At 42.6% G+C, this 25,516-nt stretch overlaps 1 protein-coding gene across 1 annotated transcript in view; it reads left to right on the top strand.

The window, feature by feature from the left end:
- Positions 1–25,516, top strand: part of LOC122803780 (echinoderm microtubule-associated protein-like 5) — a 3,919,718-nt gene that overhangs the window by 3,258,123 nt on the left and 636,079 nt on the right. The window contains exon 35 of the mRNA XM_044073467.1: positions 20,576–20,784. Coding sequence (XP_043929402.1) covers positions 20,576–20,784 — 209 coding nt within the window. The remainder of the gene's footprint in view (positions 1–20,575; positions 20,785–25,516) is intronic.

Genomic DNA, 25,516 nt, shown 5'->3' with positions numbered 1-25,516 from the left:
TGATGGCCCTTAGGGTTAGGGTTTGGATTAAGGTAAGTGGATAGTTAGTGGTGTGTGTATAGTTTAGTGTAGGGTTAGGTGTAAGATTTTAGGTGTATGTGTATGGACTGCTGTTTGTTTGGTGTGCTTGTGTCGTGTGTATGTGTTTTGGAACAGCAAATTTTTTTCCTAGGGAAAAAATTTGCTGTTCTGCATGTTCGATGTTTTCAGCTTTTGCTGTATGGGGTTCGATATTAGAACATTCGAAGTTTTGAAACTTCAATGTTCAAATATAGATCCTTCTGAGACAGTGTAACAGCTATCTCATTTTTACTGACAACCACCTACTGACACAGTGTGTGGTAATCTTATTGGAGGCAAAGCTGTCACACTATCCCACAACAAGTAATGTGTATGTTGTCAGTGCCCCACAGCACCACACTAAACCTTTCACACACAGCTCAGACCAAACACAAAGACTTGCATACACATGGGGCTCTTAAAAGTAACCCATCTAAACCACAAAGGCCTCTTAAGTATCACCTAAGACACAAGTTCCCCCAGAAATCTGCACAGATTAATAAAACACACAACACAGACAGCACCCACCATGACACATAGATCCATGGCTCACATTGATTTAGTTCAGAAGCCCGTAAGGCTTACCTGCACACACATTCCAATATCCTAGTTATGGGTGGTGCCGTAGTAATACACGATACATACTCACCAGACTGTGCAAGGAGAGGTTCACCGTCAGTTGCCCGTCAGGTAACACGATTCACCACATCACAAATTAACTCAGGTTCTTGCTCCACAAGTGCACATATGATACAGTCATTCTACGAGTGAGTGTAAATGACCTGATGTACTTCCCTGGACTATATGAAGTGAAATATCATGGAGCGCTTAGAATATGCGTTTGAGCAGGTATGAACTTAGCCTATACCAGTATTCTACATCAACAAGAATAATGCCACTGTTGGCCACAGTATGAACAAAACATCTGATTTAAATTTTCATTCATTCCTTAACCACTGGGTTTCGATCTGATCTTCAGATCTGACTCAGACATTACTATAACTCGTGGCCAACTGGAACTCTTGAGCTCCTCCCTACCCATAATGCACTAACTCCTAATATACCTCAGATCTCGTTTGCTGTTTTCATGTACAAACATGGTCTGCTTAGTTATCAAGCTTATTAAGAGAAAAGTTAATTTTTCCTTCCAAATGTCTAAATATATATACCTGATCAGGTATTCTCTTTTATCATTGCTGGTATTTTTTGTAAGCTGTAAAGTCCTTTCTCTTTGTATAACTTTATCTTTTACATGCTTTTGTATTCTTTAGTCCAGTTGTTGGTACTTGTTTATCATTTTTTCTCTTTTTCTTCCTCCCTACCTTTGGGGGGAAAAAAAATCTTTCCATCTTCTTCATTGTTAGTTACACGTTTTGTTTAGGATGTCTGAAAAAGGTTTTAAAAAGTATAAAAAATGCAGGCATAAGCTGCCTTATTATGACACCTATAACCTGTGCGTCTACTGCTTGGGCCCAGATCACATTAATGTAAATTGTGAAATATGTCAAAGTTTTAATCCGCTCGCTGTTGTAGACAGAAAAACAAATTAATATTAAACGGTCTTCTTCAGACTTCTTTTTCAGAGGCCATATCTTCAGATCGCACCCCTAAAATTGTTTCCAAGGATGCTGCAAGAAAGTCCCTGAAAAAGTTGGGTTCTTCCATTCCATCTTCTATGGAGCCTCCTCTCTAAGAATCCAAATCGGATTTGAAGCAGTCCAGCTCCAAGATATCTTCAACATCCCCTAAAATGCCTTCAGAGCAGAGTACTTTGGATCCAAAGATTCTTCCTTGGGTGCAATACTCTCCGTTTATAAACCCATTTCCTTCTAGAGTTCCATCTGCCTTCCTTGAGAGATGGCAGTCCAAGTCACCATCTATTGCTTCTTCTCATTCTTCCAGTAGTCTCACTGAAGCCAACTTGGATAGAATGATGAGGAAATTTCTCTTGGCACAGATAAAGATGGGGGTTCTCCAGGCTTCAAGCCCCTTGAATCAGGAAGCCTTAGCTAGATCCCTTCAGTATTGGCTCCTTCTCCAATCTGGAACTTCATTTCTGAGTCCTTGGATTCAAGTTTACCAAGACCATCTGGTTTGGATTTGAGAGTACTGGTTTCCTTGGATCTTGAAGTTTTCTCTGAGTGCCCCAGCTCTGACATGTTCGGAGCTGAGTGGCTCTCGGAGCCATAGCACCCTGGTTAGATCCGAGATGTTGAAGTCAACTCTGAAATTTTCTGAGTTATCTCTGCCCCTTGGACCATTAGCCCTCGGCAGCTCGGCTCTGGCTTCTGCCTCAGGTGGATTGCTTTCGGGGAAGACGGAGATGATGAGACAGAAGCATGGCTTCTCAGTTCCATCAGTCTTCTTCTCCCTGGTATGGTCTGCCTTTGAGGTAGTGGACAGAGTTTTCTCTTCTTCGTCAGGATGGATGTTCCCCACCCCCTGGATCTACCTTCTACGTCCCATGTGTATATGCACCAGTGTTCCAAGAGCCTCAAAATTCGACTCCACAGGGACAGCCAGTCCAACCTCTCCAGCCTACCCAGCAGGGTATTACCCTATCCTCTGACACCTCCCTGAAACATCCCATCGAGGAAATACCCTGGAAGAGAAAGTGCAAAAAGAGGCAGTTAGAGTCCTGTCAGGAATCTATCACAGAAGGCACAGATTTCGACGAAGGGGAAGGATCCCCAAATTAACACTTAAAGACGTCTCATTTGGAGGCATTCTGGAGATCCTCAAGCAATGGAGTGGTTGGTCCTCCCAAAATCCTTCCCCAGAAGAATCAGTGTTTCTGGAGGTGTTTGGATCTGGTCCGTTTACATCCTGGTTAACTCTGCCTGCTGATGAGCTCATTGATGTGATACCTCAGTGGGTGTGGAATGGACATGATGTGGTTGAACCCATCCCCAAGAGACCAGACTGAATTCTGGCACCTCCAACAGGAAAGGAACACTGGAACAAGGGAGTCCATCTCAAATTCATCTATGAGGCTTATCTGTCATGCAGCTGAGGATACCTCAAAGGTAACAGGTTCAGGCATTTCAATAAGGAGACATGCCTGGATGTACTTGTGTGATTTCAGAGCCCTCCAAGTCTTCTTTCATCAGTGCTGCCTTTGACAGATCTTCTTTGTTTGGCCTGAAAGTCAAGGACACACTCTCCTGGTGTGAGAAGGATGGAAATACTTTTTCTGCTGTAGAAGTGTTTTTTGACTCCGCAAAGGACCTTTTCTAGGAACCAGTGAGGGGAAAGGAAAATGTGGTTCAGAAAATCTCAGGGTTCTTTCCAAGATCTACGTGGAAATGATTCCCCCAGAGGCAGAGGGGGGAACACTATTGGAAGACACCACCCACTTGACAGAGATGGTTTGCAAAGCCATTGATCTAGAGATTCCTTCTCTGACATAGCCTACCTGCACTCCTGAAAGGAGACCTGATTATCCCCCTCTGAAGGTAATCAGGGTTCATTTATCCCTGCACCAGAGAGCCTGGCTAGATATCACAAAAGACACATGGGTGCAGAGAATTATTTCCAGAGGTTATATAATTCCCTTTTCCCTTCCACCCAATCAGAGAAAAGCAGCAGTACTAGAAATACAAAACTTTCTAAAAAAAAAAGAGTCAGCCAAGAAGTCCTACAAGACCAGAAAGGGTCTGGAACTTACTCAGGATTCTTTTTAATGCCAAAGAAAACAGGGGAGTGGAGACCAATTCTGGATCTCAGCAACTTGAACAAGTTGGTTCAAAACTCAAAGTTTCAGATGGTCATGGCTCAGTCCATCCTGTCTTTTCTAGGAAAGGATAATTGGATGTGCTCAGTAGACCTTAAGCATGCGTCCTATCACATAAAAATGAACAGAATAAACAGGTAGTCTAGAATGTTCTTATGATTATGGATGGGAGCCAGTTCAAAGCTCTGCCCTTTGGTCTCACCACAGCCCGCAGGGTGTTCACTAAATGCATGGCAGTGGTGACAGCTCATTTGAGACTACAGGGAATCTGAGTGTTTCCATATTTAGACAAATGGCTCATCACCACTCCTACCAGGAATTTACTCATAATAGTAAGATGACAGGTACTCCAAACTTGCTCCCTTCTGGGAATCACAATACACTGCAACAAATCTCAGCTGCATCCATCTCAAACACTGGAATTCATAGGAGCACATTTCATTACAGTATCTGCAATATCCTCACATCCCCCCAAAAAACAGTACAAACTTTAAGATTCCAGGTCACAAAAATCATTCACAACACCAAAATCACCCCCGATTAATTCTTCAAACCTTGGAGTCAGTGTCAGCATCCATAATTCTTATTCCCCTGGCAAGATATCATATGATAATTCTTCAGTGAATGCTAGCATCCCAATGGTCAAGTTTTTATCAGAGGATGTCAGTTCAAATAAGGATCGCAAACACATGCAAGAAGTACCTTTTTTGGTGGATAAGGTCAGACCAGCTTTTACAAGACTGTCCATTCATTCTCCCTCAACCCAAAGCCATAGTGATCATGGATACATCCCGATTGGATGGGGGGCACTTCATGGGGAAAACAGTCCAAGGCACTTGGTCCCTTGAAGAGGCCAGTTTGCATTTGAATGTTCTGGAGATGAGAGCAGTGCTTTTAATATTGCAAGCCTTTGAGAATGCTCTGCCTCCGGGAACAATTGTGATCCAAATGGACAATATGTCAGTAGTTTGGTACATCAACAAACAAAGAGGAACCAGGTGTTATCCCTTGTGTCGATAAGCCCTCCGTGTGTGGCAATGGGCAGTCTCATCCAACCACTTTCTGATAGTGATGCACATTCCAGGGAAGTCCATGATTGCAGACAAATTAAGCAGGTCCATTCTTCTACCTCACGAGTGGTAGGGGAATCTCTATGTGTTAAGCCAAGCACCATTCTCTTTCTGATATACTTCAACTATTCCTCCATAAACTCTGAGACTTATACATCCTCAAACATTTATGCTCAGAGATTTCTGGACTTCATCAGTACAAACTTTCTGAATCAGTTAGTCTGCACTCCAACCAGGAATGATAAAATCCCAGACTTGGTACTTACCAGTATGTGGAGATGCTTTCCCCTCCAAGTGTAACCTCCGCCCTGGTCAAATCAGACCATAACTCATTCACATTTACTGTAAGACTGAAGTCTGAAACATCTGTTAGTACCTGTGTATTCAGGGAATATACTGAGGTTAATTTACTAAAAATGAGTGATGACCTGGCTAAATTCAAAAGCCTCCTCCACCTGAATGGCTTCAGTGCTTATGCAGAATCCTTTACTAACAAATTGTATGTGCATGTATATAGCTGCATGGATGCATCTTTTCCCCTCAGAAATAAATACAATGTCAAATCTAAAAATAAACCCCTGTGGTGTAATCCTAATATGATCAGGTTGTACAATAAAAAAAATTGTTGAATGCAAAAATAAATCTAACTCTCCAGAAGCCAAAAATGCTCTTACTAAACAAAACAGGAACTCCAGATCCTGACCATATCAACGAAAGACAGAGCATAGTATCACAGGAGGTTACTAGGCTATTGGCCCTGAGACTCTTACAAGCCTAGCCAGTTTAGCCCATGTTCCGACTATTCAGCACCCGATGCCCCTGTCCAGCAGGGATACAGGTGGAATCATAGGGTTGTATTTTCTGTTCCCCATCCTGTTATCCAGGTTGCGCTTAAAAACGGTTAATGAAGTACTGTGCCTGAAGTGGAGAGGGAGCCTGTTCCACAGAAGGGAGAGTCTCTGGAGCACAAATCTGTCCCACAAACTAGTCTTATTGATGTCACAGACCAAGTTGAGGTCGCACGTGCAGGTTACTCGAGTGGAGCTTGACCTGCAGATATGCAGCAGTCCCATCAAGCCGGGGTGTGAGATTGCTTTGTTATGCCAGACAGAGGTCACCTCTGAGGAGTCTGCATGAGACTGAGTAGAAGGAAAGAGCTTTTAGCCTATTTGTATATGGTAGATGTTTGAGGCCCTGGATTCTCCTGGCGAGGAACGTCTGTGGTCTCTCCAGCTGCTGCATGTGCTTTGTGAGGTGCATGTCAATAAGGGGCATTGTACTCAATAATGGGTTTATAAGGGAAGAATACAGGGATGTTATGACCTCCTTGTCCCTGGATGAGATACCCTTACTAATGAGGTGGGTCATGTAGAAAGCTTTCTGTACCACGGAGGCAATGTGGTGGTCAAAAGTCAGTTTGCTATCAACCTGGGTGCTCAAGTCCCTCATGACTGATTGCATGCTTAGGACCTCATTATTAATGTGATAATTTGTGGGGATGTCACTCTCCCCAAAGGTGATGATGATGATGATGCATTTTTTGCCATTCATTCTGAGGCCATGTTTCTGGCACCAGTCATTTGTTTGGGTGAGACCCTCTTGGAGGATGTCCACATCACTAGGGGAATTGATGGCAGCACCCAGCTTGCAGTCCTCTGCAGACTTGGTCACCCATAGCCCACTGGTTTTGGCCTGCACCTCAGAAAAGTATATCCCAAACAACAGAGGTCCCAAGACCAATTCCTGGGTACACCGCTTGTTACGGGTCTACTGCTTGAGGTAGCTTCCCCTATTTTGACTAGGTGGGTTCTATCAGTGAGACAGTTTGCTACCCATCTGATTGATGCCTAGTTGAGAGAGTTTATCTGTTATACCCTAGTGGGGATAATATCATAGATTCATAGGTGTGTACTAGGCTAATGGCCTTGGAGCCTTTACAAGCCTAGCCCATAGGTTTACCCTGGCATTGTGCCGCCCGACCTTAGTTCCCAGTGCCTCTGTCGAGTAGAGCCACTGGAGTGATCCCTAGGGTGAATTTTCTATTTCCTATCCACTCATCAAGATTTCTCTTGAAGAGGGCCAGTGAGGTGCTCTGTTTGACATGTATGGGAAGTCTATTCCATAGCATAGGCATCTCTGGGTTATGAGTCTGTCCCTACAGCATGTTCTGTTGATTGCAGTAATGAAGTTGAGGTCTCTGGAGCATGTGGTGCGGAGGGATTGGGATTTCTTTAGATGTAGCATTTCTGATAGAGCTGGGTCAAACGTGGCTTTGTAAGTCAAGCAGAGATCGCCTCTAAGTAGACGATATGAGACAGAGAATAGTTGGAGTTTTTTTAGTCTGTCCATATAGGACAAGTGTTTAAGGCCTAGGATCCTCTTAGTGAGGTACTTTTGTGGCCTCTCCAGTTGTTGCAGGTGTCTAGTGAGGTACATGCTAAATGGGGCATTGTACTCGATGAATGGCCTAATGAGGGAAGAGTAGAGGGAGACAATGACCTCTTTCTTCCTGGATGCAAAACCCTTAGTAATGAGATGTGCCACATAGAAGGACTTTCTGACCACAGTGGCAGTGTCGTCAAAAGAGCAGTTGCTGTCAACCTGTGTTGCCACATCTCTTGTAATGCCTTCTATGTTTAGTGGACTACCATTGATGTGGTAATTCATGGGAACTGGGTTTTTCCCAAAGGGAATGACGACACATTTTTTGGCATTGAGCTTAAGGCCATGGTTTTGACACCAGTCGTTGTTCTCAGTGATACCTTTCTGTAGCATGTCAAACAGGAGAGGACCCAGGACCAAACTCTGTGGGACTCCACTTGTGACTGGTCAGCAGTCTGACTTGGAGTCAGCTACTTTCACACTGTGGGTTCTATCTGTGAGCCAGTTAGCAACCCACCTAGTGATACAGGGGTTGATGCCTAGCATAGTGAGTTTTTCTATGATTCCTGATGGTATCAGTGACCTTGGCTAGATCAAGGTAGGCTGTGTGAACCACCTTGCCTTCATCCACAGCTCTGGTGACTGACTCAAAGAAGTCAACTGGGTTGAGGAGGTATGATCTACCCTTCACAAAACCAAACTGTGTGGGATTCAGTGTTTGGAGATTCCCTATATCCTTGTTTATTAAGTCCATGATGATGCGTTCCATAGCTTTGCATATCATACTCATCAAGCTAATGGGGCGATAGTTCCCAGGGTTTGTAGCCGCTCCTCCTTTGTGGAGAAGGATGACTGTAGCAGTGCACCACTCAGTAGGGACAAAGCCTGAGGTGAGGCTGTGATTGAACAGGGCACACAGGTGAGGTGCCACTTCACTCTGTAGTTCATGTAGAACACAGCCAGGGATATTGTCAGGTCCCATAGAAGATGTATTCTTGGCCTTGGACAGTGCTGTCTTAACCTGTGCAGCAGTAATAATGGGTGCCTGGCAATCTACTGGTATTGTCATTGGCCCTTTGGAGGGGATAGAGGTGTAAAGTTGGCACTGAATCTGTCGGACAGTATATTGGCAATATCTGTTGTCTCAGTATAGGAGGTACCATTGTGCAGTAGCTCATAGCAAATCTGGGCATTGCCATGATGATTCTTTACATAACTATAGAAGGCCTTATGATTGTCTTTACTATCTGCTGCAATTCTGTTTTCATAGCTAGCTTTAGAGAATTTCATGAGGAATCTCAACTTTTTGTTGAGGCTGATAAGGGAGGTTTTCCAGTCTTGGGACTTTACCTTATTCTGCATCAGTTTACTTCTTCTGTTGTAGAGTTTGTTTATGGCAGGAACCACCAGATTGGCTTCCTTTTTTTGGAGGACAGCATCTTGGTTCTATTGGGTATGGCGACATCTATGCATTTTTGTACGTGTTCGTACAGTGCAGTGGTGTATGATTCGGCGGTCATGCAACTGTTCTCCATTTGCAAGGGTGCCGTGAAGTTAGCTACCTCTGTTTTTAGGGGCCCAAAGTTAGCTTTGGAGAAGTTTTTCATGGTGGTTACCTTTGTGGGAGGTGGGAGGGATGTGTATTTCCAAGGTGGTTAGTTTGTGGTCAGATCTTACCAAGGAGGAGTTGATTATTGGTGTAGAGTAACGGTTGCCCATGCTAGTAATGACCAGGTCAAGCATATTGCTACCTCTAGTGGGGGTAAGATTGAGCTGGTCCAGGGCATTGTAATTAATGAATTCCAGGAAATGTTGAGCAAGTGTATTGGTACATGACTAATTTTCCCAGTTAATGGAGGGGTAGTTGAAATCGCCCAGTATGAGAGTGTTAGGTTGGACCCTAATATTCTCCGGGGTGCTTAGGAACGTGGAGTGTGAGTCTTGGGGCATGGTTGGGGACCCGTAGCAGGCTATGACCTGAATTGCTGTCTTACCCAATGTTAGCTGCACCTGAAGTATCTGTTATGCATTATGTTGGGCTACCAGTCTGGAGGTGTGCACATCCTTTATGAATATGGAAACACCGCCTTTGGAGCTTCGATCCAATTCTGGGGCTAAAAGGTGTGGAATGAGTTATAGCCTGGTAGTGCAGGGGTTCTTTCTGTTGCCTTGAACCAGGTCTCTGTTACAGCACAAATGTCGGTTTTCGCCATTTTAAGGAGTGCTTTGAACGAGTGCATTTTAAGATTTAGACTTCTAGCATTGAGCAGCGTGACCCTAAGATTGCATTTGTTTGTAGCTGCTATGGTTGTAATTTGGTCTTTGGAGCACCACCTAAAAAAGGCAGTACAGGGGTGGTAAGCGCCTTGGCCAGTACCCAGAAGCCCAGGGGTGACAGATACAGGCCATCTCTGGGAAAGCATTGAGGTCTGTCAATCATGTCATCCCAGGCAGACAGATACTGGATCCCCTTGGAATAACACCAGAAACTTAGGCAATTGTTGAAATCAGTCATTTTCTGCTTGTACTGTGGTATCATTCTGGGTGATGGTAGGATGCTGCTCAGGGCAAGGGTCATACCCACCTGGGCTACGTAGTCCGTGAGCTCCTCCTTGTCTCTTTTCATATAGACCAGAGAGATACATCTCAGGTCATTCACACCCACATGTTCAATGACAGAGTCATATTTGTACCTGTTGTTGAGGAACCTGAGTGTGTGCATTATATGGTGGATCCTGACACCTGACAGGCAGCTGACTGTTACTTTTTCCTTATTTAACCTAGTCAGTGGGACATCAGTGTGCCTCACTATCAAGTCACCTATGACTAGTGTGTTGGGCATGCTTTTTTGCCTTAGGGGGTTTGGTTGAGTGTTACACTGTTTAGGAGAGTTATGTGTCTCATGATTAGTGTTGTGTTGTGGTGGTTGAGTGCATTTCTGCCTTGGAGGTTTCTGTTTTGGCCAGGTCATGGTAGGTGGTATTCACCATCTTCCCCTCATTAATGACTTTGGTGATGGTCTCAAAGAAGTCGAACAAATTTAACAGACATGATCTTCCCTTGACGAAACCAAACTGTGTGGGATCGAGTGTTTGGAGGTTGTAAATGCCCTTGTTAAGGAGGTCCATGATAATCCCTTCCATGGCCTTGCAGATCAGGCTAGTTAGGCTGATGAGGGTCTATAATTTCCTGGATTGGTGAACCCTCCACCTTTGTGCACAGGGATGACTGTGGCTGTCCTCCACTCAGCTGGGATGAAACCTGTACCCAGGCTTTGGTTAACTAGGGTGACTAATGGTGCTGCAAGTTCCTGCCTGAGTTCTTGTAGGATGCAGCATGGGATGTTATCGGGTGCCATGGACACTGTATTTTTTGCCTTTGAGAGGGCAGCAGTGACTTGCTCCCTAGAGATAATGGGAGGGGAGCAGGTGCTTGGGATGTCCTGACTTACTAATGGGGGGACAGAGGGGTGAAATTTTCACTGAACCTGTCTGCCAGTAGGTTGGCTAAATCTACAGCATTTGTGTATGTGGTGTCCTTGACCACCAGTTCTGAGCAGATCCGAGTGCTTCCTTTGAGATTGCAGACATATGTGAAGAACGCCTTATGACTTATTTTAGTAGATGTGGCCAGTTTTGACTCAAAGTTTGCTTTGGAGGATTTCACTAGTGCCCTTATTTACTTGTTCAGGCTAAGGAGAGATTGCTTCCAATTAGGCACCTGCTCCTTTTTGGTCCTGGACAGCAATTTTTTTCCCTTTTATTATAGATTATTTATTGTAGATGTCCACCAGACTGGTTTGCTCTTCCTTGAGGAGGAGGATTTTGCCCTGCCGGGTATTCCTGATTCCATGCTGGTATATAAATGCTCATATAGTACTTTGGTGTAGGTTTGGACATATGTGCCAGTTCCCATGGAGGGGGAGGGGGCTGTGAAGATGTTTATACCTTCCCTCAGGAGGTTGTAATCAGCTTTAGAGAAGTTTTTTTGTTTGAACCTAGCTGGGGGAGGGGGGTCAGGGGAGATGATGAATTTGAAAGTGACCACTTTGTGGTTATGAGGATGACACTATAGAAATGCTGCAGTGGTTACACATGTTGGTTAATACAAAGTCCAAGATATTATCTCCTCTTGTGGGGGTGTCAACCAGCTGGTCCAAGGCATTTGCATTGATGAAATCAAGGAATCTCTAGACATTTGTGTTTTGGCATGAGAAGTTCTTCCAATCTGTGTTGGATAGTTAAAGTTGCCCAGGATCAGGGTAAAGGGTTGAATCTTGATAGGTTTGAAGAGATCCAGATAGGTGTTGTGGGCATCTTGAGTCAAAGTTGGGGGCCTGTAGCTATCTATGATTTGAATAGGGGTCTTGTCAGCAGTTAGCTGCATCTGGAATGTCTCCTGTGTGTCGTACTATTTGACTGTCTTTAATATGTATTGTAACTCCCCTTCCTTTTGCTTTGTTAACCACAGTTTGGGTTCTGAATGTTTAATAGATAGATTAGGTTCATAGATTAGTACAAGGCTAACTGCCCTTATGGGCCATTTTCAGCCTAGCCAATTACCCCATGTGAGAATCAAACCCTGCACCTTATGTTTGTAAGGTAAACATGTTAACCATTATGCCAACCTCCCACCCCTCATAGGATGAGAAACCTGGTATGACTGGGGTGCTCTCTGCAACTTTGAACCAGCTATCTGTGACTGCACTAATGTCAGCATTTTGCAGGGTTAAGAATGATTGCAATTAGTGCATTTTTATGTTTAGACTCCTAACGTTTAGCAGCATAATTTGTAATTTGCGTTTTGCTGAAATATTCATGTTGGTAGCTTTGACTTCATGGCATTGCTTGAGAAAGACATTATGGGGAAGGTGAGAGCCTTTGCCAGAAGCCTGAAGCCCACGGGAGACAGATGCAGGCCATCTCTGGCAAAGCATCATGGTCTGTTGATCATGTCTTCCCAGGCTGTCAGGTATGGGATCACATTGGAATGACACCAGAAATTAAGCCAATCGTTAAAGTCAATCATTTACTTTTGTATTGAGGCATCATTCTGGGTGATGGTAGAATGCTGCTTAAGGCTAGGAACATAACTGCCTGGGACACATATTCAGTGAGCTTGATCATGTCTGTCTTCATATAGTCCATGGAGGTACGTCTTCAAGTCATTCACACAAACATGAACTATGACAGAGTCATAACAGTACCTGTTATTGAGAGACTTGAGTGCATAGGTGATATGATGGATTCTGGCACCTAACAAACAACTAACCGTGACTTTCTCCTTATCCAGCCTGGTGAAGGGCACATCTGTGTGTCTCACAATGGAGTCTCCTATGACTAATATGTTGGGTTTATGTCTAGGCCTTTGTGGCTGTGAGACACAGGTGTGTGGACAATGTGTGGTGTATGGTGTAGTGGGCAGTGGAGTTTGCATGTGTTTTTGCGTTGGAGGTCTCTTTTGTTTGGGTATGTTTTTGTGTGTGTTGTGTAAGTGTGGGTGGTGTTTGTGTTGACAACCATCTCAGTGCAGGATATGCTGGCTTGTGAGGGAGAGAGCATGGTCTCTAGGTTCTTAATGTAATTGCATCACTCACAAATTGCGTTCCTAAATGGTAGTAGTAGAGGGTCATCTGTGTGCATGGCAGTTGCTACACTGTCTCAGGATGCCCATATCATCCAGAGTGGCAGGAGAAACAGTAGGAAACTGTTGATCCATATTTTTCAGAATCTGAGGGAGACAGGCCAGAGAGAGCTAAGGGGGTAAAGGGTGGAGGGTCTAAGAGGAGTACTATTAAGTGATCACACAAGTGCTACTAAGGGAAAATTTGTAGCTGGAATACCTCACAATGGGTTAAAAACAGTGCAGATGCAGTGCTTGACATGCAAACAAGCCCAAACCAGCTCAAATGCGGGGTTGAAGTACCACAAAAAATAGAAGATTCTAGTAACACAGAAATCTAACCAGTCCTGCTAGTCCCTGTTTTCTTTACTAATCAGCTTGTGCTAGACAAGGTACAGGCAGCCCTGCTACTCTCACTAGCAGAGGAGATAGGCCTCTACCAACAGAAGATGGTTGACAGAAACACAAAAGCCAAACACAAGATGGCTGCCAGATACAAGGTAAAAATAACCACCCAGGTGAAAGATAACCGCAAAGCATTTTTAAACTATGTTAGAAACCTCAGAAACAATGCCCAGCAATATGCAGAGTAAGTGATACAATATAGCTAAGCACAGAAAATATAGTTAATATACTGAATGACATATTCAGCTCTAACATCACCCCCACACCTTTTCCAATATTCTCAGATCAAATACCCAGATCTACACCCCCTATATCTCTCAAGAACATGTTCTCAAGGTACTATTTAAGGCCAAGAATACCATGTCTATGGGGCTGGATAGCATACCAGGCTGCCCACTAGTTAGTCTGAAACATGACTTCTCAGACAACTTACAGAGGCTATTCAGGATTACCTTCAAAATAGACTTTGTGCCAGATGAATGTTGGACAGCAACAGTCATGCCCTTTCACAAATCTGGGTATTCAATGGACCCTAGTAGTTATAGAACCATAAGCCTGACCAGTCTCATCTGTAAGACTATGGAAAGGAACATTATGGAGATAATAAGTAGGGGCATGGGTAACATGCAAACTCTCGACCCGCCCAGCCCATTTCGGATACATAAAGGGCAGGGCCTGCCTATGTAACCTGGTTGATTTCTTCAAAAAAGTCACAGGTAGTGGATAAGGGCAAATCAATGCATACTACATGTCTGGACCTTGCAAATGCATTTAACACCATCCCACACTAAGGCATCATAGATAAACTCTCCCAGCTAAATATTAACTCATATAACTCATTGGATAGCAGACTGGCTCACTAGTAAAATCCAGGATGGAAGGATGAATGTCTCTACCACCTCCAAAAGATAAGTCACTAGCTGAGAATGACACAGGCTTCAGTCCTTGGGCCACTGCTCTTTGGCATTTTCTTCTTGGAAGTCAAAGCTAATGTTAAAGGTTTGTGGCTGACCAAGTTTCCAGATGACTGTAAATCTGGTGCTCTAGTAAACTCCCTAGAAGATACCAGAATCCTCCAAGAAGGCCTATCCCAAATAGTTGGTGTCAAAACCAAAGGCTAAAACCTAAAGCCAAGAAATATGTAATGATGTCCTTTAGCAAACAGGGCTCCCCCTGTTTCTTATTAGATGACAATGACCCCTCTGAAAATTGAGCTCATAGTTAGAGATTTCGGAACATATGTTGGAAATGTTCTGTCCTTCAATCTCCATATATCCAGTATTGTAATGAAGTCCTTTTCCATTGCACATCTTATATCTAAAGGTATGACTTCCTTGGTGTATTTGGCACTAAGTAGACCATTCGTTGAGTATAATACCCTTATTGTATGTACCTGCTCAAACACTTGTTATAACTGGAATGACCACAACACTTTCTCACTAAAAATCATAAAACTATACAGGCCATTTCAAAGCCTTGTCTTCTCTCTTCATGGTATCATACAGGCTATTTAGAGATAGCCTTTGCCTTGGTTTTAGAGTCTTAGCAGATCATATTCTGCCAAATCTATTAAACATACACAATTCCAGTAGTGTTACAAACTCCCAGTCAAAGGACCTAAGTCATACCTTTCAGCTGTCCAGATTTTTGCAAACTGTCCAGATTTTTGGCTCATATTTTTGGCCTGTTCCTCATACAATTTGTGGTTTTCTGGCAAATCACTGGGATGATCTGAAGATTGAAGTCACTAAATGATTGTATACATTTGAGTTTCACACTTTAAATCCTTCAGAAAATGTGTGTTGAAACAAACCATTTTACTCTAGCAACGTTCTAAGTTGATAAGACCAGTACATAAAATATGTCCCTATTTTGGGCATTTATCCCCCTATTTTGTTGGCCTTTGTCCTGATTTCTTACACTAAGAGGTTGAGAGGTATGACCTAAACCTTTTTTTTTTGCAAAAGTAGTAGATCTTGCTAGAGGGATAGGTATGTATTGCAGAGAATACCACTCCTGTAAGAACCCTCTTCCACTTCACACAAAGTAGAGTACTTTCCTTATTCTATTCAGTTGGAATTTGGATGAATGGATGGGTAAGTACAAATTCACCCCAGTTTAAAACCAAAGGCTGTCATGGATAGGGATAACATGTAACGCGTTTGCACTCGTTTCCCACCTTTCCTGTAACTAGTCTAGTCCAGATACAGATTTGCTGTATCCAGGACTGCTCACAAGCTTCTGAAGCCCCCAAGCCTTTCTGTGTTGGAGGGAAGCCTTCTAGCTTATCAGTGAGAGTGGTAAGCACTAGGTAGCCTATCTACCAGAAGATCCAGGTACAGATTCTTAGTTTTAGCACTTGAACTTGCTTATTCGTGCTCAGCACTTGTTCAGAACTTGTTGTTAGCACAAAATAAGCTACAAATTACTACAGCACTCGACCTTCCTCTTTACCTAGAGGAAAACAGTTTTTTGTACTTACTTTCCTCACTTCCTTAGAGAAAACCAGCTCTTATACTCACTTTCCTCACTTGTCTAGAGGAAAGTAGTTTTTTATTCAGGCATGTCCAAGGATCAGCTCCCAGTGTTCTCTCCTGTCTATCTGATGAATCTGGGCACCTGAGGCAATGTAGCAATTGCCTCATGTACACAGACAAAACTCTCCTCCTACCACCCAACACCACAACTTGTGAGAGATGCACTTATCTAGCCAAACTAGAGGTAAAGCTCTCTCCAACCAAGACTGAACTTGACAGTCAAGAGGAGAAGGTAAACACTTGCACCACACCACACTCATCACATAGTCCCACTAAACCTACACCACAAAAATCCACACATAGAAACACAAAAACATTCGCTGAGGCTCTCAGTAATAATCTGCTCAAGCAACAGAGACCTCCAAAGCAGAAACGTAAGCAACCTCCACCCCTCAACACAACCCAAATGACACATATCCCACAGACTCAGTGTGCCAATAAACCACAGCCCATAAGGCAAAACAACGTACCCAACACACTAGTCATAGGTGACTCTATAGTCAGGCACACTGATGTCCCACTCACCAGACTAAACAAGGAGAAGGTTACTGTCAACTGCCTGTCGGGTGCCAGGATCCACCACATAACCCACGCACTTAGGTCACTCCACAGCAAGTACAAATATGACTCTGTCATTGTCCATGTTGGTATGAACAACCTGAGACATACCTCCCTGGACTACATGAAAAGAGACATGGAAGAGCTCTCCGATTTTGTAGCACAGGCAGGTATGACCCTAGCCCTGAGTAGCATCCTGCCATCACCCAGAATTATACCGCAGTACAAGGACAAAATGATTGACTTCAACAATTGGCTAAGCTTCTGGTGTCATTCTAAGAGGATCTGGTATCTGTCTGCCTGGGATGACATGGTCAACACAAATGCACTCTATAAGCACTTTCACCAGTGCATGCTATCCTAAACAGAACCAAGACGCTATCCTCCAAAAAAGGAAGCCAATCTGGTGGTCCCCTGCCACAACCAAACTCTACAACAGAAGGAAGAAACTGTTGCAAAAGAGAGTAAAATCCCATGAGTGGTCCAAAAAAGGAAGCCAATCTGGTGGTCCTCTGCCACAAACAAGCTCTACAACAGAAGGAAGAAACTGTTGCAAAAGAGAGTAAAATCCCATGAGTGGAGGAGCTCCCTGGTCAGCCTCAGTAAGAAGCTGAGATCCCTTATAAGATCCTCCAAAGCTAGCTATGAAAACAAAATCGCCACTGATTCTAAGGGGAACCACAAAGCATTCTATAGCTATGTCAAGAACTCAATGGCAACACCCAGATCTGCTCTGAGTTACACCACAATGGCATGAAAATTACAGAACCAACTAATAGTGCCAACATCCTGGCAGACAGGTTCAGTGCTAACTTTACACCCCACTCACCCCCTAAAGGGCCCATAGCTCTACAGGAAGAATGCAGAGTCCCTGTAATCACATCTCTGCAGGTAAAAGCTGCACTCTCTAAAACCAAAAACACAGCTTCCATTTGACCGGACAACATCCCAGGCTGCGTTTTACACGAACTTCAGAATACACTGGCTCCCCACCTAAGCACCATCTTCAATCATAGTCTCACATCAGGTAACAGTTATCCCACTCCACAAAGGGGGAGCCACCACTGATCCGGGAACTATTGCCCTATTAGCCTTACGAGCCTGGTCTGCAAGACCATGGAATGTATCATTGTGGAACTCATAAACAAAGACATTGGTAACCTCCAGACTTTGGACCCCACCCAGTTCGGGTTTGTGAAAGGCGGATCTTGCCTTCTGAACCTGATCGACTTCTTTGAAGCAGTCACCAAAGCCGTAGATGAGGGTAAGGTCATTCACACAGCCTATCTTGACCTCGCCAAGGCTTTCAACACCATCCCCCATTCTGGAATTATAGCTAAACTCACTAAACTAGGTATAAATCCCTACATCACAAGATGGGTTGCCAAATGGCTCACTGACAGAACCCACACTCTAAAAGTTGCAGACTCTAAATCTGACTTCAAACCAGTGACAAGTGGAGTAACACAAGGTTAAGTCCTTGGACCTCTCCTGTTTGGTATCTACTTCTCTGAAGTACAGGTTAATACAGAAGGCCTCTGGCTAATGAAGTTCTTAGATGACTGCAAACTAGGAGCTATAGTTGAATCCTCAAATGATGCGGACATCCTACAGAAGGGTCTCACTGAGACAGATGCCTGGTGTCAGAGGCATGGCCTCAAGCTCAATGCCAAAAAGTGCATTGTCATCCCCTTTGGTAAAACTCTGTACCCATGAACTACCACATAAATAGCAGTCTACTTAACGCCGAATGTGTGATAAGAGACCTTGGGACCGAGGTGGACAGTAGTCTCTCCTTTGATAATCACATTGCCACAGTAGTCAGGAAATCCTTCTATGTGGCACACCTCATCACAAAAGGGTTCTCATCCAGGAAAAAAGAGGTCATTGTTCTCCTCTACTCGGCACTCATTAGACCCATTATAGAGTACAACCCCCCCTTTTGGAATGTACCTCACAAGACATCTGCAGCAGGATTACTGGCCTTAAACAGATGTCCTACACTGACCGTCTCAAAAAACTCCAGCTTTACTCTGTAGCATATCGTCTACTCTGAGGAGATCTCTGTCTAATATCTAAAGCTATGTTAAACCCAGAGCTGTTGGACATGCTACACCTAAAGAAATCCCAATCCCTCCGAGCTACACGCTCTAGGGACCTAAACCTTGTCACCACAATAAACAGGACATGCTGGAGGGATAGATTCCTGTCCCAGAGACTTCCTATACTCTGGAACAAGGTACCCATCTATGTCAAGCAACGTTCCTCATTAGCACTCTTCAAGAAAAATCTTGATGAGTGGATGGGAAATAGGAAATACACCCCGGGGATCACTTTTGTGGCTCTGCTCAACAGAGACACAGGAAGTTAACTTTCATGTGTGGTGTAAGCCAGGGAACCTTGTTGGCTGTGCTTACTTAGGCCCTTGGGCTGATAGCTTAGTGCCTACCTATGAATCTATGAACCTATGAACATACATGTGTTCAGCTCATATTTGGATTTTTGTATTGCAAAATATAAGGGCTAAAAATTCCATAAAAAATACAGGGCCAGGTTTCTTAAGATCCTTACAAATCAGTAGTGTAATAGGTATATTTATAGTAAAAGGATCAGTGACATAACTATTTACCATAGAAGAGTACTATCCTCTCACAATACTATTTTTTCTTTTAATGATTATAATTCAGAACTACCTGCCTCAGCTATTCCCCATAGCCCCCAAAACATTTTCAAGCTACTTCATTTGAAAAATGTCCTAACATCCCTAACTCTTGACTAACACCACTGTATGCCACCACACTTGAGCAACAGTCCTTTTAAAAAGTTGTGGTGTGTCAAGTGTTGTTATTAAAACATCATGCCTGATTTATTTCTTCAAGTGAACTAATTGAGGCTAACTACAGTATTAGGTTTTCAGAAAACTGGCCACAGGGTGTTGGGCATTCTGATCTAGGTAGAATTTCTCTCTCTGTTTATTTAATAGAAAATATTATTCTGCAGGCATAGTGCTCTGCCTTTATTCAACTCTAGAGTGTATCATGACACAAAAACAACTTAGAACCAAGTCCAACAAATCCACAAAAAAGCACCTGGAGAACAGCAAACCAGTCCACACTTTATTGTAAAAGTAGAATGTCCACAGAATTGATAACCTAGGTTTCGTCCACACATCAGGACTTCAATGCAATGCTAACACTATCATTAATTCCCTGATAGTTTTGGGCATCCAACTTGAGTTGCTATTTAAGTTCACATATATCTAAATGGACATCTAACACCTTACCTTGAATATCATTTTTAATTTGTTGAATTACACAAAATTTAAAATTTGAAATTATGCTCTGAATATTCAGCAATATGCCTAGCAAGGGCATTGATGGATTTAAGATGCCTAATGTCCAAAACATGTTCATTGACTCTTTCCCTAAAGTGTCTGGAAGTTTTTCCCACATAAAATGCAGGACATGCCTCATTTTGCTAAATGCACCACTTTTTGGGTATAACAATCACAATCATAATGCCCCATTAAGGGGATAAAGTAATTGTTCACTTTAATGTTTTTACATTATATTATGTTACATTATGATATGATAGTGTTAGCATTGCCCCTATATTGAAGTTAAAAAATATATTGGGAAGATAGGTGGTAAAGCTAACACTGTATTAGGTTAGGTTAGTATTACTATTTGGTTTGCTTTATTTATTAGTTTTATTTCACAATTTTTATATGTATGTGGTAGATGAAATATTAACAGTATTATGAATTTTAAATACATATAAAGATAATGTAACATATATGTCATAAATAATTTTTAAACAAACAATATGTTGAATGTATTTTAACCGGTTAGAATGGAATATGGTGATGTTGCTTTAAATAATTTGGCAGGAAATTAATTGTGGAACTGGGTGGATATATATAAAAAGAAATCTTTGTAAGTTTTTATTACTCTGATGAAGTCCTGATGTGTGGACGAAACCTAGGTTAACAATTCTGTGGACATTCTACTTTTATAATAAAGTGTGGACTGGTTTGTTGTTCTCCAGGTGCTTTTTTTGTGTATCATGACACAAGCTGTCACAGTCTGAAGGACGGGGCCTTTATTAACTTTGTCATATTTAAGTCATGCTTTTAACATACATGATTTAAGAGTCTTTTCTAAATGATTGCACAATTATTTTTTTCTTTCTATAATTTAACTTTACAGGTGCCAAAATAGCATCACGGGCTGGGCATAGCCAGAGAATATTTGTTGCGGAGTTCAGACCAGATTCAGATACACAGTTTGTTTCAGTTGGAGTGAAACATGTGCGATTCTGGACGCTTGCAGGAAGGGCTCTGCTAAGGAAGAAAGGTGTCTTGAGTTCTCTTGAGGATGCCCGAATGCAGACCATGCTGGCTGTGGCTTTTGGTGCTGTAAGTATCTCCAGCAAAATTATATTATTTTCCTTCATATGGTTTTAGTTAGAAGTAGATTGTGGCATGTTCATTAAGTAGGCAGAGTAACTTATGAGTGCATTTTACAATGCTTATGATGTGCTGAATTCATTAAAGCTTTTGTTTTAAACACAGGGGAAACATAAACAACTGCAGCACAAGCTATGCTGCACAGTTGGGCTTATGTGGTTTGACCTTCTCACTGTGTAACCAGAAGTATCCATTAAGATTTTTTTTGGGTCTACCCCAAGCCATTTTGGAACACCTAGCTAGTCTCACTTCATTGTAGTCAGTCATTAGCAGTTGGAAGTTGCAGACATCTCAGCTCAACAAATGTAACTTTCCATACACATTGAAAGAAAGTTGGGAAACTCAAAATGTATAGAAGATCCCTGCATAGCATATTTTACTGCCTCCTACAGCCCGTGTGTGGGGGACTGTGCCCCCTCACACCTCTTGCTACTTACACACACTCTGAGGTCACACAGAGATGGGGGAAGAGTGATCATTTGGTCTGTATAAAACTAGTCACTGCCCTCTGTAATTACATAAACTATTTTTTCAGTTAAGAAACAATGTCCGAGCCATATAGGTGGCTTTGTGTGGAATACTTCACCTTGATGAAAAAAAATTAACACTGATTCATTGAAATGAGTCTTGCAGAAATAGGGTGGTACTGAGTTCTCACATACATTTCCTTATCCTTTCAGACTTCTAGCAAGGTTGATAATCTGGATAGTTCTAGAAAAGTACATTTTCCAGTGTGGATTTCTGGGAATTGGGCAGACATTTTACTGTAACTTTCACATGGATCTCCAAACAAGTGCCCAATAGTGGTGACATTTGGCAGTTAATAGCATGGAAACCTAGATAATTGGATAGGCAACCTCAAATTTTCTCCAAGTCTATCTTATCTTGCCCTCCTTGAGGTTAGAGGGAAATTTTGAATGCATTTTTGTCTAGGTTTGAAATGATTTGCAGATTGATTGCCTAGAACTTACCTATGAACCTGTCACGACAGGAAAAAGTTTCTTAATTCACTAGCTGTACATTTGAAGTCTATCCTACAGATATCTAGTTATCAGTGTTGCAAACAGATTGTTAAATATCCTTGGTGTTTCTCCCTTTTCCTGCAGTCCCATACTTCAGTACATATGTCTTAAAGTTTTACTGGAATTTACTTTACTAGAGACATTGTTGGAGAGGGAAGCCTATCAGGCTCCCATTTAGTGTGTTGTGCTTGGCATAGTTGTGTTTCTGTTAGGCCCTCTCCCATTTTACATTATTCTGAATCTTCAGTCTTACATTGTCTTAATGGTACTACTCACCTGCACTGTGGCTTTCATGTTGTCCAGTTTTATCAATGACAAATGAAAATTCAGACCTCAGTAGAACCACGTGTTGCTTGACCTTAAGAAAAGTTAATTTTTGTTTCATTTTTCTCATCAGGTTATGCACTGTTAGCCAGAAGCTTTTTTTAGATGACACCCAGAAAGTAGATTTCCAACCACCAGAGTACTAATTGAATTTATTTACATGTGCATAGCTCTATATATTTTGTTTCTTAGCAACATAAGTGAACTATCCCATTCCAAACCCATTTCAGCCACTACTAGGGCCATAAGAGCAAGAATAAATGCAGTATATGAATCAGTTGTTTACAACAGCCAGTTCAGCCTGCATGGAGGGAAACTAGAGTACTTGGAGAGAGTACACACAGACACACAAAAAGCGGGAAATGCAGACTTTGCACTGACAGCAACCAACCGCTAACAGACTCTGGAGATGAGAAGCTCAACTTCAGTCATTGAGCCACTGTAATGCGTATTTAGTTTCATGCACTTAATTACATGCAGTTACTTACATACAGAATGCTAAACCATCCATCATCCAAGGTACTTATCAGAAGCCTCATACGTTAACAGGTAGACTACTTTTGAAGACTGTTTGTCACGAGTCCAAAAAAGCCCAAGGGAATGTAAACACACACCATTTATGATCCCACAAATAGAACTTGTGCAGGTTGAATTTAAGGATGTAATATTGTAATATTTCTGTTCAACAACTTTGTGTATTTAACAAATGGTCATGTGCCACAGCTAAGATGGTTGACAGTTTAACTTGCTGGACAGTTCTCCCAAGGAACATGTGATCTACTGTGATTTACAATTGTGTAAATTCACGAACACAGTTTGAGGCAGCTTTTGATCAGTTACAAAAATCTGTCTTTATTACAAGGGCAATCAGAGGGCATCAGAGTGAAAAGTCAAAATAGTACAGTTATGCTAGGCTCATGTCCCCCCCCCCCCCACAATTCCAGATTGACATCACTGGTAACATCAGGCAAGGCTCCAAAGCAGGGTCATAAGTAAGGGTATCTCATCCAGGGACAAGGAGGTCATAACATCCTTGTATTCTTCCCTTATAAGGCCCATTATTGAGTACAACGCATCTTTCGGCATGTACCTCGCAAAGCACATGCAGCATCTGGAGAGATCACAGAGGTTCCTCACCAGGAGAATCCAGGGCCTCAAACATCTGCCATACACAGATAGGCTAAATGCCCTATCCCTCTACTCAGCTTCATACAGACTCCTCAGAGGTAACCTCTGTCTGGCATACAAGGCGGTCATGGACCCCACCTTGATGGGACTGCTGCAGATCTGCAAGTCAGGGTCCACTCGAGTAACCCGCATGCATGGCCTCAACCTGGTCTGTGACATCAACAAGACAGATTTGTGTCCCAGAGACACCCTCATCTCTGGAATAGACTTCCTCTCCACATCAAGCAGAAAACCTCTTTACCCCTTTTTAAGCACAACCTGGATAACTGGGTGGGAAACAGAAACTATACCTCTGGGATTCCACCCATGTCCCTGCTGGACAGGGGCATTGGGTGCTGATTTGTCTAAACATGGACTAAACTCTTGACTAGGCTTATAAGGCCTCATGGCCTCCTATGATCCTATGAACACCTGTTTATTTTGGTTCCAGAGGGCATTAGAGTAAAAAGTCGCAAAGAAGTGCCTCAGGTAAGCACCTTCCCTATACTGTATCTATTTAGCTAGGTACTTCATGGAATAGTGTAGGGAAATGTCACTATTGTTGTTATCTTTTGCCTTGAATACTGAGATGTCTCATGCATACTTTCCACACCGGGTTTCCTTCCTACTGGAGACCATTTATTTTTTGCTTCACTGCTGTACCCTAGGCACATTCCTATTTGTCTCTCAGTTGTAAGGCACAGTGAGTTTTTACTGAATTTTGGCTGCTGCCTGTCCCTTGTCTGCTACATATGCCTCACTCCCAACTCCCTGTCTACTTTCCTGTGTCTGGGTGGCCCATTACTATCTCCTTTAGCACCATCATACTGCTGTTTGATACACTGTCATTTTCTATCTCTCGCTGATAGTCTTCCCTGTTTTTTGTGTTAATATTTCCAGTGTTTTGCTGTTAGTTTTTAGCACTGCCACTGCTGTTTCTGTGCCATTGTCTATTAAGATACTTTAGTTACCGTTTGATAATCCAGACTGACTGTTTTCCTGCAGGACTCTCTTTATCCTGCTCTGCTTTGCTAGGCTTGGCTTTGATTCAGTCTCCCACCCCCTGGCATCACTTCCTTTATACCTGGTCTACCCTCCCTATCCAAATTCCAGCCTATCACAAGATGCCTAACTCCTCCCACCTGTAACAATGTAACCATCTTACAAATAATCACTCACATGCTTTCACTTCTCCCAGTAGCAGAAATTACACCTGCCTTATCTGCATACTATTACATGGATCTAAATTTCATATCCTTAGTTATATTCTGTTTTTTATGTCTCTGACTGACTACAAATATCACTGATTCTCCTCCATTTCCTTTCCCATTATTACATAATTAGAATTAACTAATAAGACAAATCTTCTCCATCTACTTCTGTTCTTTTTTTCTTTTCCTTCCTTCACTCTCTCTCTGGCAGGGTGCAAAGGAGTTACAGGGTTCACTGGAAACATCCCTAAAGCATACACACAGCAGGCTCATCCAATAGGCATTCTGAGTCCACGCAATCCACTCACCATCTATTTAGGATAAACTGTGTACCACCTCTGCTCTTGGGCTTTAAGTTTACTCAAAACATCCCTAAAGGCTACACACAGCAGGCTTATCCAGTAGGTAATCCGATTCCACTCAATCCACCCACCATTTATTTAGGGCAAACTGTGTACCACCTCGTCCCCTGTGGTTTAAGTTCACTGGAAGCATCCCTAAAGCATATACACCACAGGTTCGTCCAGTAGACAGTCTGAGTTCACTCAGTCCACCCACCATTTATTTAGGACAAATTGTGTACCACCTCTGCCCATGTGCTTTACGTAACGGTTAAGGGCATGCAATCTTTTGCATGTATTTTAGCCTGCATAGTGACTAGTCTGAAGGCAAGTGCTTCAATGTCCTAGTTTGTAAGCAACAGCCTTATAGTCTGTAAACCCTCCTCCACTGACATCCTGCAGGTAAGCTTTTACTGTCTGTTTCTTAACAGACACTGATATTTACTCATACTGCTCTTACTTAAACTATTTCTTTCTCTTATATTTTCTTTACTTCTTCTAGACATGTTATTTTCATTACATATATCCTCCTGTCTTTCTTTAGTGGAACTGCATGCCTTCAAGGAAGTCACCCTTGGCCTCCCCACCTTCCATTCTTATATCGCTTTGCTCAAGA

The sequence above is a fragment of the Protopterus annectens genome, chromosome 6.part0, assembly GCF_019279795.1.
Source record: "Protopterus annectens isolate FY-2018-M chromosome 6.part0, PAN1.0, whole genome shotgun sequence".
Taxonomy (NCBI): domain Eukaryota; kingdom Metazoa; phylum Chordata; order Ceratodontiformes; family Protopteridae; genus Protopterus; species Protopterus annectens.
The sequence above is the reverse complement of the archived record's forward strand: the minus strand, read 5'-3'. Positions and strand labels throughout refer to the sequence as shown.